The sequence below is a fragment of the Clytia hemisphaerica genome, unplaced genomic scaffold, assembly GCF_902728285.1.
Source record: "Clytia hemisphaerica strain Z4C2 unplaced genomic scaffold, Clytia hemisphaerica genome assembly, whole genome shotgun sequence".
In the NCBI taxonomy this organism is placed as follows: domain Eukaryota; kingdom Metazoa; phylum Cnidaria; class Hydrozoa; order Leptothecata; family Clytiidae; genus Clytia; species Clytia hemisphaerica.
The window spans coordinates 572852-593420 of NW_027104211.1; the positions used below are offsets into that span (position 1 = coordinate 572852).

The following is a 20569-nucleotide window of genomic DNA, read 5'->3' on the forward strand; positions in this document are numbered from 1 at the left end:
TGATTCTGATAATTGTTTTAGTCTTTCTGAAGCGTCTTTGAGATCGATAGGAGGCGTTGTAAAATAAATCTGTAAGCTCCGTTTCAGTTTTTCATTCTATCTAACGACCGTAAAAGAAGTTGTGGAGAAATGATAAAAACTGGACTGTTTTGGTTGCTGACTGCAACATTTGCGACCGCTTTTTATGATGAAAAGCAATTTGCTGATTTACGTAAACAGTATGGTTGGGTGGATATCCCAGAAGTCAACATGAAGATCGTAAGTCAATTGAAAGAAATTCTATTATTAAAAATATACCCCGAAACTTCCAATTCTTTTGATGCTTTGTGACTCTCTAAATGATTGTTGTCGAATAAACTTAGGCTCTGAACGTATCTCTCCCTCCGTTTATATCAAAAGTTTTTCAATCTTTACACCCCTGTACCCGACCTGTACCAACCCATTCGCTTGCCGGAAACTCGAGTTTGCTGTGTTTGGAGATCGACTTAGCCCGGAAAAACCCATAAATAACTCGCAAAGTCAACCACTACCGGTTTATTAATACAACAAACAGTATTTTTCCCACTTTTCGTTCTTTCCACCATACAATCCTAAAAACTTTTGTTTTTCAAATCTTCTATAGGATGAAATGATTCGATATCATGGATATCCAGTTGAAATGCATAATGTTATAACTGAAGACCACTACGTACTGAGCGTTCAACGTATACCTTCTAGTCCCAACTACAAAGGACCAATCAAAAGCGTTCCTGTTTTTCTTCAACATGGTTTGTTAGATTCTGCTACCACATGGGTGATCAATGGACCTAAAAAAAGTTTAGCATACGTTTTAGCTGATCAAGGGTAAGATCTCTAGCTTGTACCCAGCCCCTTGGTTTTCAATTTTGTATCATATTGATAGCAGTTTATCCCATCCACCTATCAAAATAGATGAACTTGCTTTAGGGCACAAGACAGACTTATCAAACTGTTTTGATTTTAAGTAGCTTTATTTAGGTGAATTCTGTGAAACGTGTTTGACAGGGAAAATTTAAAGTTTCGGGCTCACCTTTAAAATCCAAGATGACCTATCCCAAAACTTTGCATTGGTGACCATTCATACTTTTGGACGATTTCAGGTAAAATGTCTTCTTTATGATTGCGCTTTTTTTTTGCAGTTATGATGTTTGGCTTGGTAACAGTCGTGGAAACTTCTATTCAATGACAAACACTAAGATACCAAATACTGACTCCAAGTTTTGGGATTTCACGTAAGAATTGTCAAGATTCGATATTATACCGGCCAGGGCAAACCAATCCAATCATCCAATGCATTATTTCCCAGCGTTGAATGAACTTGGATAACATTGTAATATTCAATATTGTAACATTCAAAACGTTTTCGAACATCCCTGTCTCAGTAAATTTTTTTCATCGATTCAAATGAAATGAAGGGCTGAAAGTCTAGCACCTTGAATTTTTTCACTTTTTGCTCTACGTCACAAAATCTGTCTGAATCACAGACCTCTGCAAAACTGCTTGCTGCAATACTTTAGAGAGTTTCTCTTAACTTTGGACAATTTTCTAGAGTGAGAGGTTCTTGATTCTGTTTTGTGGTTTAGATTCGAGATGCCTTGGAGTTTTTTACAAGATACTTCACTAATTGGTCATTTAAAGTGATATAGATGATGCATTCTTTAGAAAAAGTAATGAGATTCTTTTATTACATCTTAACGACCAACCAAATCAAATAAGAGCTTGTAAAAACTCCAGCTTGTCCCTTAGATTCAAAAAGAAATCTCCTGAAATTCATAGGTTACTAAACTTCCTTGATTTGTGTGTTTTGGATTTTTAGTTTTGAAGAGATGGCAAAATATGATGTACCAGCTTGTATCAATTACATCCAAAAAATGTCAAACGCAAGTAAAATAAACTACGTCGGACACTCACAAGGTAAGCCATATCAATCGGACACACTTACAGTAGCGTGGCTGTGGCAAGGGACAGAGGGCAACTATCTCCCTAAGCAACTAATTTTATTGGGGTAGCCGAAAGACTAGGGGTGAAAAAAGTGCGAAAATTTGACACTAGTCGTTCTTTATTTCTGAGACAGAAATTCGAATTTTAAGTAGCTGGTCCGGCCATTAAAAAGTTACCAGGATTCCTCACATTTGATTTAAATCCTTTATCCAATTTCAAACTGTAACAGCGTGTGTTCCAATCCCACAAAAGCTGCTTTACTAAAGTGATTACAGCATTGTCATCTATTTATCAATTCTAGGTACAACAATGGCATTCATTGAATTCAGCAGGAACCAAGATCTAGCAAAGAAAATCAACAAAATGGTAGCCTTAGCTCCAGTTGCTACAGTTAATAACATCCTTGGAGCTTTTAAATATTTCGCAAAAGCAAAAACTCCTTTGAAAGTAAGCAAATTGATCCTTTTCATGTAAGAATTTAATTTGCAAAACTGCATTTAAATCGAAGAGCCATCCAATCTTTGTTTAAAAGAGGCCCTAAAATATATTTTATCGCGACCACAAGTAAAGATCAAAATCTGTTGCTTTGCAAAAATTTTTCGTTTTGATGCATTTGAATAATTTTCATGAATAAGATAACAGTAAAATTTTTTTCGTCGATGTCTTGGCGGGCGAGGTGTGCGCCTTTAGGTCACACATAATAATTGAGTGCGTGTCTTTATCCCAATGCGAACCATAGCATATGTGGTTATTAAGACGAAATCTATTGGGTAGGCGTTTAATCCCTGCTAAAGAGTTTGATGAATTATGAATTAATCATATCTTTTTCTTTTCAGTATCTGTTCAAATTAATGGGTGTCAAACAGTTTTTGCCTACATCTTTCTTGACCAAGTATCTTGCTAAAATGATTTGTGCCAAAGAATACCTGAACAATATTTGCGCTGGTTTCATTTTCATTATGGCAGGATTTGATACTAGTAATATGAACACTACAAGATTACCTGCTTACATCGCACACACTCCAGCTGGAGCATCAGTCAAAGATATGTTTCATTTTGCTCAGGTAATTTTCATCTTCAAATATATAATTTTCAGTGAAATAGAAAAATCTAGTCTTTCATCTCCATTACAATGAACTACACTAAGCTCGCATCCCAATGAATAAGACTGTAAGCGTTCACAAATTTCCTTAATCAAAAAGCATATCATTCCCGACCACATCAGATACCCCCTAGATAGCATTCTAATTCAAGCCCCTTAGTTTTAGTGAAAAACAATCATCATGTTCACTGCGGACATTGGGATTTTAATACTACAAAATACAAAATAATTTTTTTTTAATTTCTTTTTCATGATATCTTTAGAATGTTGGAAAACCTGGATTACGTAAATACGATTATGGTTATTTCAGTAACTATTTCAAATATGGCCAGGTAAGAATGTTTTTAATTGGAGTGAAATTCACTCATTTTTCTTTCATTCATAAAACTTGCTAAAGCTGAAAGATTAAAAGATGGGTTTTTCTACGACGGTTCTCAAATCCAAAATATAGATAGATTTCTCCTCCATCCACTGACCTGACTAATACCAGCACACTATTAAACCCGTGCAATCGCACTCTAAGCCAGTCGAAGTCTTGCAAACTCGAGTCTAGTCCTTTATTCCCTCGCTTCAAAAAATGATGCAAGTGGCTCTGGGTACATGATTAAAGCCTAGGTAGACAAAAACTTTTATCTCTCTCGCATTGAAAACATTGAACATTCAGTCTTAAATTGTATTAAAGTCTGTCTCAAAATAATTTGCAGCTGAAGACAAAAATGGCAGTAACTTTTGATAGAATTCGAATTAAGTTGTGATTTTATGCTCGTTAAAAAGATATTCGTGAGTGGAATATTATCAAGTAAAAAAATTGGAAAAAAAAATGAAAATGAAAATGAAAAATGAATTATTATTTTGAGACAGACTTTAGAATCTAAAATTCACGGAATGGGAAATCTCAAAGGATAAATTAAACAAAGATTTAAATCTTTCATTTTAGTTTTCAGCACCAGAATATGACTTTAAACCATTCAATGTTCGTTTGGCAATCTTCACTGGTGGTAATGATTGGCTTGCACAACCTCAAGATGTCAGTCAAAGTGTTCGTGGTCAAATCAAAACCATTGTTTATGATGAAGATTTCCCAGAAATGAACCATTTAGATTTTGTGTGGGGAGTTGACGCTGCTACATTGATTTATAACAAAATTGTTAAGATATTTGACTACTGATAAAATCACCACCATTTGTTTTCTTTTTTTCATTGTACACACGAGTTCTAGAGCCCAAAAGCAAAAGAATCAATCATCTAAAGCAGTTTTCTTTCCTTTCAAACTCATCCATTTAAACCTAATGGATTTTTCCATGTTCTTGCTTTTTTTTTAATAGATCTCGCTTTTTTGATAAAACCTTAGGACGCAAAAAAATTAGACAATTTCAGCAACTCCGACTGCGTTTAGACCAGCCTGGCATTTGTAATTGCTTGCAGTATTCTTTTGAATTCTATTGTTCCGCGCTTTTGTTCGGTTTGTCAAATGCCTAATGATGCCAGCGTGTTGGTATTTCGTTGGTATTTTGAGCGAAGGAATCCCCTTTTCTGGCAAGTTTTGCCGTAGCCTTGGCCTTCGGCAAAAAGGTGAATGTTAATTAAATCAATTTAAAAAAAGTTTGGCGAGGATTCCTTGTTAACATAAATAAGAAGAGAGTGAGAGTTGTTATGGAAAAGGATTAAGATACTTCGATCGTACGTCAAAATGGTCAAAACAACGTATCAGGGAATCCTTTCCTTTCTTCTGTAATATTACACAAAGAAGATTCCCTATATTATCTATCTCTGCGGAATAAAGACAATAGAAAGCACATGAAAATTGTGATTAAAGGTATCCCCTTGTGAACAAATGCCAAACTACAAATGACAAATGCCACTGTTAATAACATTTTCAGATGTAATTACTAGAAACTAATTACAGTATATGGCCCCCAAAACTGGGACGGCCCCCAAAACGTAGGTCGTCATTAAAATGAGGATTCTGACCTGTAGATTTATAAGAATTAGACGATTTTTATTTATCTTGAAAACATGATGGTCATACTTAAAAATGAGCATGTTTTTGATGGTCTGAGATAGATTCAAAAAAACACATTTGCGTCTGAAGGAAATATTTCAACACCAAAATTAGATAAAAATTGCATATAACTCCTTCTAGCTCCTTGGATATTGAAAATAATTTATGAAAATGGGGTATAGGAAACTTTCTCCACCTAATGTTTTTCAGAAAATGCAGATAAATCTGTGACTTTAGAGGATGGGTAAAAGATATAGCATCTTAAAGGTCAACCAGTATTTTGGAACCCTAGAATCAGCATTGATAAAACCGAAAATTCTAAAGATGAGAAACAGCAAAAAATCTTGGAATTCCATTTCTATTAGCTTGAGTTAATAGTTTATAACAAAAAATTAACATTATATATAAAAATTTTCGCTGAATAAGCAAAAACAGCAATTTCTGTCGGGTCGTAAATTTAAGGGAAAACACAAGTATGTTCATAGTTTCTTCCTCCCCCTATTACCTACGTTTTGACAACCAGGGGTATAATGTAAAAATTTTAACAAACTAATTTATTCCCAAAAGCCTCTAAATCACATTTCCAAACTATGATCAAAATTTGTATTCATATCTTAAATATAGCGTAATTTACTGACCCAATATTACAATGGTCCAAACCCTACCCGAGAACTTAAATGCCTCAAAAGTGTACTCCATATATGACCCTAACTGATTATTTCAATAGCCAAACGCTCTAAACTTAATTGAAAAGGACAAAATAATATTGAGAGACATCATAGGAATACACCGTTTCGAACGTAAGTCTCATGCCACTTTATTATTTGATTATCCCTTTAACGGACAAAAAAATGCCCATGCGGCAATAATTGGCGGCTACGGTCGAAAAGGTGTATTAGTCGCAACTAGATGCAGGGTGTACCATAACATACCATAACTACCACAGTCAGGATTTTAAATTCCCCTCACATAAGATGGGCATGGGTTATTCTGGGTGAAGGTTCGTTTACTTGCCAAGTGAACAGCTTTGAGTGTGAATCTAATACCAGTATCGCCATTTGATTGAGCTTGATCCCCACAATTTTAATTTTCCTGATGGCACTACGATAGCACAGCAGAATCTCTCCATTTTGAACTTTTAAAGGAACTAAGAAAGGTATAGCCATAGAGCCCCTAATTATTTAGTAATTTCTCAAAAATCACCATATTTAGGTGAAAAAAGGGTAATCCGAACTTTAAGCGTGTTACTCATTTTCATGTCATAGAGAGGGTAATTTGACAGCATTTTTTAACAAAATATTTGTTTTGTATATTTTCTGAAACATTATCACTTGAGTTGAATGTCTAATATTAAAAAAAACATTATTTGCAAAAATGTGTACAAAGATTGGGCCCGTAACAAAGCATTACTGACAATTTTTTATTTAGCATAAACATATTATTTACGATCAAAATAATGATCACTCTGCAGTATTGGACATTCAATCAAATCTTTAATGCCCAGTTCATAGAAAAGTGTTATTGATGTTGGATCCTCTTCACTGCCTCCTTCAAAACCAATGCTATCATCAATAGTCTGTCCAATCTCATAAATTTCTTTACAATCTCCATTTAGTGAGAAAATAATAATATCTTTAAATGCTTGATCATATTGTTCTTGAACTTTATTTATCAGTCCTTGAATTGTTAAGTTAGACTCAACCAACAAAGACCTTAAGTGACCAGTGAAATTTGTTATTCCTTTCATACTATGAAGTAATAAATCCAAAGAGTAAAAGAGTGATTTCTTTGCTCTAAAATTCCACTTCTTAATACAACAATCTGGGCACTTGTCAAATTTTTCTCTTGAAATTTTCAAAACAGGTAATCCATCATCTTGCTCTACTTTTACTGGTCGCCTGTACCTTATACCTTGTGAAAATTCATTATATTCAATATTACCATCAAGATTTTTATCCACTGTTTTTGCAAGTACAAAAAGTTCAATCTGATTGCATGGAGCCTCTAGATCTTTCATCCCTGCAAAAAATTCTTCATATGTTAAAACGCCATCCCCATTCCTGTCAAATTTTCTGAATATATCAACAACACGGCCAAAATTTGAGAGCAACCAAGTGCCAATACGATCAATAAACATTCTATGAAGATTTTCTGATTGAATGAAAAGGTCAGCTTGTTTCTCAACGACATCTTTTTCAGATTTCTTTCCTTTCTTTTTGGATGATTTGCCCTTTCGAACTTTCTTCTTCGGCGCCATGTTTAGTTTACTTACTTGCTATGGTTCTGTGAATCTGATTGGTGGAATTTATGGGGTGCGGTTTGCGTAATTAAGATCTACGGTAGCGAATGTAATTATTCATGTCTTTGGCGCTTTATCAGTCCCTTTCGTCTCCGTAAGTTAAAAAAGCATTAGTTAGCATTACGTAATACAATGAAATGAAATGGAAAGTGCCATTCATAGGGTGAAAACTAGTTTCAATCAGCAATTCCGCCCCTTCAATTTTTTTCGTTCTTTCTAGTCCGTGGTAATTTTCCGGGGGTCAGGATTCGATTATTATCAGTTAGGGGTTAGGGTCAGGGTTGCTAGTAACGGCTTGTCACTGTGCCGGGTGCATACTCGGCGCCTTGGGCCCCGCAGGGTTGCTAGTAACGGCTCGAATTTCAGCTGTGCGACGATGGCGCAAGTGGTATGGCGTCGGGATTGGAAACCAAGGTTGCTTGCATTTGGTGGTTCGAACCGAGGTGTGGGAGTAAGTTTCAGAATTAGCAAAATAGCTTCAAATAGTCAAGTTCAGAAAAAACTATGTCCAGAAATCAGAAAAGACAGAGTTAGAGATGGGAAATAGAGAAAAAGAGGAGAAGGGCGGAATTGGTGATTGAAACTAGATTTTTCCCATTCATAGTCTGCAGGTCCGCAATCAACAGCAATGCAATGCAATGGAGCAGTTTTAGTAGGAGAAGTGCAGTCAATTCCCTTCTCAACGAAAGATCTAGCATTGATTGTCACTGGAGGATTATCAGGTTTGCGTTTGTTAATCAGTTCAATGGGAATAGAAATTCTTCTTTACAAAGTTCAATCATTTATTTTCTGAAAGTGTAAATATATAGAACTAGAAGAAAAGTTAAATTTGCTTCTCTTCTTGAAAACTAGAAATAAATATAATCCTCTCTTAGCTTAGAACAAGCACTTACAGTCTAGACTTAAACTCCTATATCAGGATTAGAACCTAGGCTAGTCTCTTGCAACAATACAATGCTGACAAGTTGACACAACGCATTGAGAGCAGTTTTTACTTTACTTCAGTATACATACTTCAGCAGTTTGATTTGATGATATTCATCTGTCCAGTTCTTTGAGCCCAACACGTGTAATTTGATCGAAAAGATCATTTGATTCAGCCAATCTTGTTTGTCGCGACGTAGTGTGAGGTTTGTCGGGCAGTTACATCAATATGACTTCTTACCTGTCTTTAAAAATATAAATAAAAGTAATCACGGAAAAGGACGCTAAAAAAAAAGACATAAGTGTGAGAACAGAGTAATCAAACTCATTAGAAAAAGTACCATTAGAAGTCATAAAAAATCAACCTGAATAAATGCAATCGAAATTCCAGAGAACTTCATAATTCCCCAAACAACATTACATTACTATGTCAAACTCCCATCACATAAATTTTACAATTACGTCAGAGTAGACTACGCTCGCCACCAAAGAGGTTTATTTGGAAAGGGTAATTACATTTTATTGTTCGCTTCTTTTTTAAAGATTCGCCGGGTTGGAAAAGTATGAATTTCTTTGTACATATTTTACCTTAAGTTGGTCTAATGTCGACATCCGTCTTCTAATTTCGACATCCTTCTTTATAGATAGGAATAATAAGAAGGTTGAAATCACTGATAGACTAAAGATTTTTCCTCTCATCGAGCTAGTCAAAGTCAATCAGCGATCCCGACCTTCCTCAGTTTCTATTGTTCCTATCTCTAAAGAAGGGTGTCGAAATTAGAAGACGGATGTCGACATTAGACCAACTTACGGTACCTACCCCAAATATTTAGGAGGCTGAGTTTTAAACGAATCGTCAAGTTGAAACGAACGATAAATGTATCAAGGTCTGTTTTATTTACTCCCTGGTGACTTAACAAAAGAGACTTAACTCAATGTTACAATCCAATTATTGAAAGTTTGTCTCGGCCTTTTTATAATGAGCGAGACATACGTTCTCTGATTACGCAATTTTCATATTGACATTTTCGAGGCATTTTGATGTAACTGTTGGGTATAGAGCACAGATATTTATCGAGTCGTTTCTTGAATGAATCTTTTGAACAGCCAATGATATTTCGTATGTCAGAGGGAATACTGTTGAAGAGTTTTGGCTCCTGTACAGCTAAGCTCTCACAAATAAATTTGTGAAAGCTACTTCGTTTGATTGTTCGTAGTTGTCATTTTCAACCATGACGGCTTGACACCACCTTTTACAGTGCCGTCTCTTTCAGTATGGCTGAGATTTGGTACTATACCCTCTAGTATCGACCAAATATAAGTAATTCTATATCTCTCCCTCCTCCTTGGTACCGTAACTTGGTCTAATGTCGACATCCCTCGTCTAAATTCGACACCCTTTTCTAGAGCTGAAAATAATAGAAAGGTCGAAACTATTTTTCTTTGCTTAGTGATAAGAGAGGAAAAATTATTTTTCAATCACCAATTCCAACTTTCATATTATTCCTATCTCTAAAGAAGGGTGTCGAAATTAGAAGACAGATGTCGAGATTAGACCAACTTACGGTAGAGAATATATTTTCAAAATTTTCAATTGCTCCCAACAATCGAAAGCACTAAGGCTATATATTAGCACTATATATTATATATATTGAAGAAGTTTATAGAATCTGCAACAAAAACGAAAGTGGTCTCTTCCACTGATTGCTTCACAGCTGTTTATCAAATTTCCACCAATGAGATTGCCACATTTCATACAACCCTTCTTTTTGGCACCCTTGGTTTCTCTCTCAGTGCCTTGCATGAAGGGCGGCTCTGTAAAATATCTCACTCTTCATATATTATTTGTGTTTCAAACTGTGATCCAAAGGCTTAGGTTTTTTCTCATCTTCAGTTTTCTGAAGAAAGGGGGAATGGGACTCTTCCAGAAAAAAATTAGATATAGGATGTGGATGATAGGAATTTTCAGATAAAAAAAACACTCAGAAAATTTCAAAGTGCTTTGGAAATTCTGCTCAATTTTTTATTTGAATCCTTGGAAATTCCACATAATTTGTCAAAATTATCGGAAATTCCAGATTTTTCCACCAAAAAATTGATTTTGTATTAGAAATCCAGGAATTAAAAAAAAAACATTTTGCCTCAGAATTCTACCGTCGCCCACCCCCCTGTAACAGACTTTAACTGGAAGAGCCATATAAAGTGCCATATAAACAAAACTCAACATCCTTACAAAAGTTATCTTTTTGATTTCCCAAACATTTGTCTTAAGCGTTCACTTCCATAATAATTTATGTAATTGCAATTTCAACCAGTCCACAGTCTGATGCTATGATGGATTCAAACAAATCCCATATGGGTCAATATTTCACTAGGTAAGTTGAAACACTTCAAAATAGTCAGAAAATAAGGTAAATAAGTTGTCACCAGGGGATCAGAAAAAAGTCTCAGAAACAATAGGCAAAAATGAAAAGTCAAGTTGAAATGGGCAAAAGACAATAGGTCTTTTCCTTATTTTGTGGATGAAATTTATATGTTAGTTCTGGTTAGTTGGTAACAGGCAGCTTTCTTTTAAGATTTAGTTGAAGATCCAACTGGATTTTACCACATCTGCTGAAACCAATTTTTTTTTTTTATCATGGCTATGGCTTCAGCAACAAATTTGAGAGACCTAGCCGGATACAGTACCTACCAAAGTTTTCTGTGTTTGTATTATCATTTACTAAGAAAACTCAAAAAAAGCATTTATTCAGCCATTCTAATCTTTCCTGATGCAACTAAATCTGAACTGAAAATATGGGTTGGACATAATGTCCAATCAGAATCTATTTTGGTCGGACATTTCATTGGGTGGGTCCGACAATGTCCTATGTTTGACCATTATTTCAGGCCCTGGAATCTTGCAGCAAAACAATTTGCAGTTATTTGAACTCTCGGTTATTTGAAGTAAATTCTTATCCCCCTTGGATCTTTGAATAACGGTCTACTGTAGCAGCAGAAAAGAGTCAGAGTCGGATTTATTTGCTATACCAAGACCAGGTTTGTTAATCAATTGACATTGGTTTGACATTATTTGGATCTTTTAAACATTTCATGGGTAAGGGCTTGTCATTCAGTGACAAGACCAATGCTCTTAAAATACTTATACCACTTTAGAATGGAAAAGATATTAGCGCTTTATAAAGATTTTGGTGACCAGGAGTACTTTGGAGAATGTGTTTCTAAGACAACTCACATGATTCAAGCTGCGACAGCTGCCCAACAAAACAATGAACCAGACTATGTGGTCCTGGCATGTTTGCTTCATGATATAGGACATTTTCTTGATAAAGATAATATGAATGGGCTAGGCGTCATTGAACATGGAGCAGTAGGTGCTAGATTTTTAAGAAAGCTAGGTATGGAAGAGAAAGTCTGCTGCCTGGTTGAGAACCATGTCTTGGCAAAGAAGTATTTAGTATCCAAATATGATGAATACTATAACAAGTTATCTGATGCTTCCAAAAAGACGCTTGAATTTCAAGGAGGGCGTATGTCAATGGAACAAATGGTCCACTTTGAAAAGGACCCTTATTTCAAGGAAAGCATTAAAGTGAGAACATATGATGATATTGGAAAACAAGTGGGTATGAATATACCTAAACTTGTTGAGTTTCATGATTTGATCAATAAATACCTCAATCAAGAACAAGAACACTGAACGTTAAACCTTAAATTTGATTTCTTCCTGTTTGGTATTTTAATAATTTTTGTTATTACTCTCAGGTGCCTAATAAACGTGCCCCATCGCTTATTAATTTTTCGAAAATTTTCCAACCTACACGGACCTTATTAGGACCCCGGACCACCAGTTTATTAAAATTCAGAAATTTCTTATCAAGCATTTTTTAGATAGACTGCTAGATTCATGTAATACAGTACTGTACTTATTTTACGAGAGCTTGTTACAATAATTTTTGTTCTTTTCTTGTTGCATTTTCATATTTTACTTGTATTTTACTTGTATATACATTCAGTCTTATTGTTGCGCTACACTCAAAATATGTGCATCTTCTTGCTTCCAATAATTAGGGGTGTTTTATTATTCATTCAAATTATTAATTTCCAACCCCCACGCTTATTAAGGCCCCCACATTTATTAAAATTCTGAAATAATTTATTTTTTTATAACGTTTATTTGTACCCCCACGTTTATTAGGCACCTTGATTGATGAAAAGAAACTAAACAATAGATACCAAAGGAGTTCTTTTGATACTTTGAACTTGGGCAATCATAAATCTTTCATTTTTAACTTTAGATTTAAAAATAAAACTTGATGTGGCCAATAATTTTGGCTGGAGCAAGGACATACGCTCCTTACCTTGTCTTTCCTGTAGCTCTTTGTGTTGGTACTGTTGGTTATATGCTTGAAGGTCAATTCAGTGATCGAAAACGTGGACGCATTCAAGACCCAAGTGCATTGGAACTACGTACCGCAAGAAAACTGGCTGAAAGTGAAGCTAATAATGATTTGGAAAGTTTTAAAGCAACATTACCAAAATCTATTTTAGACAGAAATTTGTCGAACCCAGAAGCTTACAAATGATATTTCGTGTGAAAGATTTTGGTTATATAGACTGATATTAAATCAATGGTAGAAGCTTATCAATAGCATGGTGTCACGAGGGATGTTTCATAGGTTGAAAGTCGAGTTTCTCTCTGGGCTTCCATGCTTTCATGGATATGTATGAACTTCATTAGCTTATTATGTAAAGTAATGCTTTTTGTTTGATTAATAATCTATATTTCAATAATATACAGCAATATAATGGAGTTTTAGTGCAATATTTTTCTCGTCAATTATTCACCATTTAAAACACAGAACTCCTTTTTTCAATTTAAACTGTTTTAAATTGAGTTTTTTCAGGGGGGGGGGGTCGGTAGTAAAATCTCAGACATAATGACGTTTACTACGGAGGTAGTGTGACAAAAAATCGAAAAAAAAGATTTACTACCCAGGGTAGTTATACTAAAATGGGTAGTATCTATGTGTTAAATGTTGAAAAAATTTTACTACCTGGGTAGTTAAAACTGGTAAAATTAGCAAACGACTGATTTTAATAGATCGTCACTATTTGTGTTATGAATGATTGTTTAATGGTCATACTCACGTAGATATCAATTATATATGTGTTAAATGCATAACTAGGTAGGTCCATAAAAGTATATCACTTGTTTTTTTTTTCATTTACAGCTTCGCATATAAAACAATCAACCTCTTGGAGGTAATAATAATAATAAGAGTAAAAATGAAGCCAAAATTTGCTGTTCTTGGCTTGCTTATGATATTTGCATGTTCATCAGTATGTCTATATTTGTTATCAAGCTTGCTGCCAGCTAATAATGGGAGGTAAATACTATTTCCTACGTTCAGTTTCAATCCATTTAGTTTGGTTTGTGATTCAGCAGTTCCAGGGGTCGAATCAAATGTAACTCTGGGTAATTATTAACAATGTTTAATTTACTTAGGCCCTAAACCACTAGTAAGTAAGTCTGTGACCGCAGTCGAAGACGACCTGAAGGCTCCTCTTTTGTTAGATCCTTTTTCGATAGCTATCTACCCGAAGGTAGGGGAGGGCGCCGCTCTTTCTCCCTGGATTGCTCCACTTAGCCTTGATCCTTCTCTTAATTGCTGAGCATCAAGCAGAGAGGCATCAAGTACCAATTTTGGGAATCTTTGGTATGACGCGGCTAGGGGTTGAACCCACAACCTTGCACACCGTAGCCAGATGCTCTACCACTACAATACGGTCACTATCCTAAACCATTACCCTTTCAATCAGGACTCAAGCTCTTTACTAATTGGACATCATTCCATAGATAATGTGTATAGTTTAAAGAAATATAGAACCTTGTTGTATTTGCCTTTCACTGATGCGACGTTAAATTTTTATCACGTGGACTGTTGAGGAAAATAATTTATCATTTTCATTGTAATCAAATTTTCGATTATAGATACAAGCTTGGTTTCCCTAGCAACCTGGAAAATTTGAAGTCACTTGTGGAGGTGATGAAAAGATATAAAGAAGATCATTTTTATTCAGTGATGATCGTCTTCTGTGCTGCTTACCTTTATAAACAAACCTTCTCTATACCTGGCTCTGTATTTATGGTGAGTTTCTTTTTTTGAAATATTCAAACCATAGAAGATTACCCTTTACCCCATGATCTTATAGGCACTCATTTATGAGGCAGTCAACCATAACAAAAGTGTTTATATTTTGACGTTATTGAGTTGGTTCTTTTAATGTGTAAAGGAATATATCAGGTAGTGTGAGATATTTGGAATGTAGATATTATTTTATAGTAGTTCTGAACAAAATCTCCATACCTTTAATTGTCAAATTATTTTCCAAAGTCAAGATATTCAAGTTATACCGGGTGCACCAAAAAAAAGTATACAACTTTGTCGAGATATTGTGAGCTTCAGGATTTAAATTTTTTGTTCATTCTTTTTTTATCGCTTAGAGGATGCTCTAACTTGAATTTTGAGCTATCATACATTAGGTTTGAAAAAGTAATTCGAAAACTATTTAAAAAAAACTAACTTTTTTTTAATGTCGAAATTTCAAAAAATCATCAAAAACAGCGAGCAAACTTTTCTCTTGGCACTTACCTTCTTTACACATAAAAATACCAAAAAATGCAACTGTGTTCATCAAATCTCGTTACGGAATTTAAGAATATGGCAAAACAAGCTATTCCCATGTGGAAAAATATTTTTGGTAAAGCTGAAAATTTTTTTTGGAAATCTCCAAGAGAGGTGTGGTGTGCTACGTGAGAAAATTTTTGAAAAAATAAATAACCATTCCTCAACTAGTTGCTCAAAGAACTTTGGTCTGAATTGAGTTTGTTGGTGTTGGAAATATTCATGACGTGTAAATAAGATGGACAAACAGTTGGTAAAATATAAGATAAGAGAAAAAATAATCAAAAAGACAATGAAATTGTGTTTTTGTCATTTTGTCTTATTTATAGCGTGATTGCAGTTTTTAATGATTTTTTGAAATTTCGACATGGAAAAAAAGTCAGTTTTTTGGAAATAACTTTCGAACTACTTTTCAAATTTAATGTATAATAGCTCAAAATTCAAGTTAGAGCATCCTCTATACAATAAAAAAAGAATGAACAAAAAATATAAATCCTGAAGCTCACAATATCCCGACAAACCTGTATACTTTTTTTTGGTGCACCCGGTATGTTTTTGACTTTTAGCAAGAAAACAATATAATTTTAACGTAAGAACCGTCAAAAAACCCATTTTTAAAGATTTCAAATTTAAAAAAAGTTAAAGACAAAAATATTTGGAGGTTTTACTCTGGGCTATTTGCAGGTTTCTGTACAGGTCAAATATCCCAAACCATCTGTTCACTAAGTTCTACTTCTTGCTATGATTAGACTATAATTTACTAAATCTATGTTTACTTATGATTACAAGAGATTCCATAGAATTAAAGCAAGTTTTCAGGTCGCCACTAGCTTTCAATTTATTCATTTATCAACGATTAGTCATGTCATGGTCAACCTTTTAACGTTTTTGAGCACTTTCAGAAAGTAAAGTAACTTTTTTAATCAATTGAGCATAACTTTCGATCTAATGAACCGAATTCAATAAATGACCCATCAGAATTTAAGTTTATCTTTCTTCTTTCCAATGGAATAGGAATGGTTCCTTTGAAATTTTCAGATTTCGAGAAAATTAGTTTTAAAGAGATACTTTTTTGTGGCGCACCCGGTAGGCCAAAATGTTTTCTACTTGTGAATTTAGCAACAAGCCTGCGAAAAACTCACGTGATAGATAGATTCTTAAAATTGCATAGCCATGATCTTTCTCAACCTCCCTGTTTCTGCTTTTAGAATTTGCTTGCTGGTGCGTTATTTGGGATGCCGTTATCTTTCGTGCTGGCGTGCTTGTTGTCAGCTAGTGGTGCCACCTGTTGCTTTTTGTTGTCAATGGTCTTCGGTCGATCTATACTTATGCATTACTTCAAAGAGAAAGTTGTCCATCTTCAAACAAAGGTTTTAGTCATTTTTTTTTTTACTTCAAGTCTTAAATGGTAACGATTTTTCGTTATTGAATTGATTATTGAACCTTAGAGAGTAAAACCCAACCCTTTGGTTTTCTTAGTGTTCTTACCTACCCCAATGGAAGATGCTATTTATTCCATTAAATGAATCATTTTAAAGAATCGGGACTGAATTTTTCATAGAGACAACCTTCTAAAGATCCGAATCCCTTAATTTTCCCTTTTAGAGATACCAAATGTATTATTTTATACACCATTGATTAAAATTGTTTTGTTTTCTTATTAATAGCTGGACGAAAATAGTGATGGGCTGTTCTTTTATTTGTTATGTGTTCGACTTTTCCCGATGACGCCGAATTGGTTATTGAACATGACTTTCCCGATCTTAGGTGTTCCTATGCATCTCTTCTTTCCTTCAGTTTTCATTGGTAAGTATATTTTCTTTGAATACAGTAAACTCCCGGTCGTTCGATCCTGCATTTATTCGAATAATTCTGTTATTCGAAGTGAGATGAGGCTTCCCTCGGACCTGCTTACCCAGCTCGGGCAAAAGCACTTTACGGTTATTCGAACTTCAGCTACTAACAAATTTATCCCCTTTGAAGCAACGGAATTTACTGTATCTTCTTTTACTCAGTCTAAAAAAGCCTAAAGTACTAGTATATGTCCAGCGACAATACTTTTAAACTTCCATCTATGTCGCTTGTATGTATACAAGACTCGATCACCGATCTCTAACTAGTTGGCTGGACCGGACTAACAGGTTACGGGAAGTGTGTTTTGAGCTGATTTGTCCGCCATTTTACTATTTGATCAGCTTGATAACCTACGAGTTCGAATGTTTTGAAATTCGAACATTAAAAAATCACATTTCCACGGGAAATCTTTCCTGCAGTTAGCCTGTCTAATGTGTAAAGGATTACGATGTCTGTGGGCTCGACGTTTTTTCGTTGTGTGCTTTATGTATGAAGATTCTCTCTAAAATTTCAAGTTCTGAATAATTCCAATAAAAGGTTTTCTGGTGACAAACTGCCAACAATAATTAATGGAGCCTCAGATTTGAATCATCTAAATGAAAACAAGAGCTGTGTTCTTTTTGAATAAAACTGTAAATAGCCAGGAATCTATCTTGAGTACCTATTTCGTCTTAGGATTGATGCCGTATAATTTCATTTGCTGTCAAACTGGTTGCATTTTATCCGAAATCTCATCCGTCAATGACATCATGACAACAGGTACCATCTTGAAACTTACGCTTGTTGCTATGGTAGTTGCGTTACCTGGTTACCTGATGCGTAGGAAGAAGAAAGTGAAGAAAAATTGATGTTGAAGAACATATTTTTCTGTGAAAATTAATTTGGTTTTAAAATGAGATGCATTGGCTAAAAGATTTGAAAACCTTCTGGGAAATCGGCAGTTACCTCAAATCACTGTTCACCCTTTTTCTTCGAGTGATATACGTGATTTTCATGAGATATTTTTAGGAAGTTTTCATTTCTGTTCGAGAAATTTTATTAATGAAAACAAAATGTCTCTTCTTGAGATTTCTATGGGGTTTTTTGTGTGAAATTCTTCTTTCAAAGGTTTAATAACGAGATTTTTTGTGATATACTCGCAGCAGAGCTTGAATTTCAAGGGTATCGAACTCAAAGTTATCGATCGATCTAGAACGCTAGAATTTATGATTTAATAAGATTTTAAACGTAATTTTTAATTTTCAGGACAAAATTATTACATTTGAATTATTATTTTTGCTTACTTGCTTAGATGCTCAGGCCTGAACAGGCCCCTTGCTCCTCATGACCAGGTCTTTCCAAGCATGACGGTCCATGGCAACTTCTTCTAGTTGAGCCAGTGCAGAACCAGTATCAACATACATTTGGTCTTTCCATCTCTTTGGAGGTCTTCCACGCGGTCTGGGGTTTGTGAAGTCGTCTTTGAAGGCAATTTTGACGGGATTATCCAGGTCTCTGCGGATAACATGGCCAAACCAGGAGAGACGTCTCTTTCTAACGATGTCAACGATGGTGGTGGTGACTCCAAGCCGGTTTCTGATTTCAACATTACGAACACGGTCCATTAATGTAAGGCCGAGAAGTGATCTGAAACATCTCATTTCGAAAACTAGCAGTAACTGTGTATCTGATTTTTTCAGAGTCCAGGTTTCCGAGGCATAAATTGCTATGGGGACGATGAGCGCGTTGTAGAGTCGTAATTTCAGCTTCAGGCTTATGTCTTTGTTACGCCATATTTGATCTCTTAAGCGTCCAAAGCTGGAAGATGCTAAGCCCAGTCTTCGTTTGATGTCGTTTGTAGTGCCTGGAACGTTACTTCCCAGGAAAACAAAGTCACTGACATTCTCAACGTTCTCATTGTTGATTTGAATGGGTACTGGCGAGTCACTGATGGTTTTGCATTTAGATGCGTTGATCTTCATTCCCCATTTGGAACAAGCGGTCTCAAGTTCAGCTGTCGATATTTCCAATTTTTCAAAGATTGCGGTCACAAGTGTAGTGTCATCAGCATACCTTAGCTCCGTGGACATATTTTCTTTTAGTTCAAGGTGGTCATCGAGACTCTTCAGCTCATCCATAACGAATTCCAGGAATATGTTAAATAGGACTGGAGATAGCAGACAGCCTTGTCGTACACCAACCTTGACCTTGAACCAATTGGTGATTTGTTTGTTAACAACTACAGCACATTCAGCATTTGAGTAGATGCTTTCAATGATATCAACGATACGTGGGTCAATACCAATCGCACGCATCATTTTCCATAATGCTTCCCGCCAGATGGTATCGAATGCTGCCTTGAAATCAATGAAGTGAAGGTGTACTTTGACGTTCCTCTCCCTAGCTTTCTCCAAAATTTGGCGGACAATGAAGATTGCATCGACTGTTCCTCTGTTTTTACGGAAACCAAACTGTGAAGGGCGAAGAAAAGATTCGGTTCTTTCTGTCATTCTCTTGAGGAGTATTCGCAGGAAGACTTTGCTAGGTATCGATATCAATGAAATGGCTCGGTAGTTTTCTGGATTTGACTTACTTCCTTTCTTATGTACTGGGTTTATAAGGGATTTAGACCAGTCTTTCGGTGAGATGGTATCTCTTTCGACTTTTGTGAATATGGCATGGAGCATTCGGACCATTGGTTCACCACCAGCGATCAGGACCTCGGCAGTGATCTCGTCAACTCCCGGGGCTTTCCTTTTCTTCATTTTCTTTACAGTTTTTCTTACATCCTCTATCGATATCGCTGGGAATGACTCATTCTCGGCTGGATTAGAGACTTCATTGATGGCATCATCTTTGTGTGGAAATTCCTTGTTCAGGTGTGCTTTGAAATGGTCTTCCCATACTTTCAAGACTTGAGCTGGGTCGGTGTGCTTTATGCCGTTTTTATCTTGCATCAGGTTAGGATTAGCACTGCGTTTGTCTTCCAGTTCTCTGACTGTTTTAAAAAGGTTGAACGAGTTATTACGCTGAAGGTCATTTTCCATTTGAACAACTTTTTTCTCAAGATTTTCTTTCTTATGTTTGTTGATGGGTTTCTTTACGTCTTTATTAAGTTTTCTATATCTTGCTACGTTTACGGCATTACCATCTTTCAGCAAGGCTAAACGGGCCTTGCGTCTTTCCTCGCACGCATTTTCAACTTCTTGTGGGAGACCATCAACTTTTCTGTGCTTAACCCGTCCGATCAGTTCTTCAGTTGCTTCATTGGTGACTTGCTTGAACTCATTATAGACGGTGTCAATATCGTTTGTTTCAACAAGCTGAAGTAAGGGTTCGAAGTATCCGCCGATTCTTTGTTGGAAAGCATGGAGTACGTCAGGGTCTTTCAATTTCTCGACATTGAAGCGTTTGGGTAGTGAGCGTGACTTCTTGAATTTCGGTGGGGAAAGGTTCAGTTTTGCTCCAACTAAGGAATGGTCAGATCCTATATCAGCAGAGTGATATGACCGGCTGTTTTTGAAAATCCTTTTGATGCGCATATCGGTAATAATATAGTCTATCTGGTTTTTGTGGGTTCCGTTCGGTGAGACCCAGGTAAATCGGCGTTTTTCCGGGTGTTTGAATAACGTGTTGGTAATGACAAGATTATTGATAGCACAAAACTCTAGTAGTTTCCAGCCACGCTCATTGCTGACTCCTAAACCAAAATAGCCAACATTATCACTGAAGTTTTCGTGTTGGTCTTTTCCAACTATAGC

General features: G+C 35.6%; 4 protein-coding genes across 4 annotated transcripts; 3 read left to right on the plus strand and 1 right to left on the minus strand.

Moving 5' to 3' along the window:
* Positions 1-22: 22 nt before the first annotated feature.
* Positions 23-4237, plus strand: LOC136815586 (gastric triacylglycerol lipase-like). Its single transcript, XM_067072038.1, has 8 exons — positions 23-258; positions 623-843; positions 1158-1250; positions 1835-1932; positions 2261-2406; positions 2796-3023; positions 3325-3393; positions 3999-4237. Exons 1-8 carry the CDS (start codon positions 130-132, stop codon positions 4227-4229), a joined length of 1215 nt encoding a protein of 404 aa, XP_066928139.1. The 5' UTR covers positions 23-129; the 3' UTR covers positions 4230-4237.
* A 2264-nt stretch (positions 4238-6501) lies between these two features.
* On the minus strand, positions 6502-7320 carry LOC136815621 (uncharacterized). The gene is made up of 2 exons (XM_067072073.1): positions 6968-7320; positions 6502-6811 (listed from the first exon to the last, which is right to left on the minus strand). Exons 1-2 carry the CDS (start codon positions 7318-7320, stop codon positions 6502-6504), a joined length of 663 nt encoding a protein of 220 aa, XP_066928174.1.
* A 4123-nt stretch (positions 7321-11443) lies between these two features.
* LOC136815622 (2-amino-1-hydroxyethylphosphonate dioxygenase (glycine-forming)-like) lies at positions 11444-12872 on the plus strand. The gene is made up of 2 exons (XM_067072074.1): positions 11444-11912; positions 12664-12872. Exons 1-2 carry the CDS (start codon positions 11444-11446, stop codon positions 12870-12872), a joined length of 678 nt encoding a protein of 225 aa, XP_066928175.1.
* A 701-nt stretch (positions 12873-13573) lies between these two features.
* On the plus strand, positions 13574-18077 carry LOC136815587 (transmembrane protein 41A-like). Its single transcript, XM_067072039.1, has 5 exons — positions 13574-13676; positions 14282-14438; positions 16184-16345; positions 16643-16781; positions 17505-18077. Exons 1-5 carry the CDS (start codon positions 13576-13578, stop codon positions 17675-17677), a joined length of 732 nt encoding a protein of 243 aa, XP_066928140.1. The 5' UTR covers positions 13574-13575; the 3' UTR covers positions 17678-18077.
* Positions 18078-20569: the final 2492 nt, after the last annotated feature.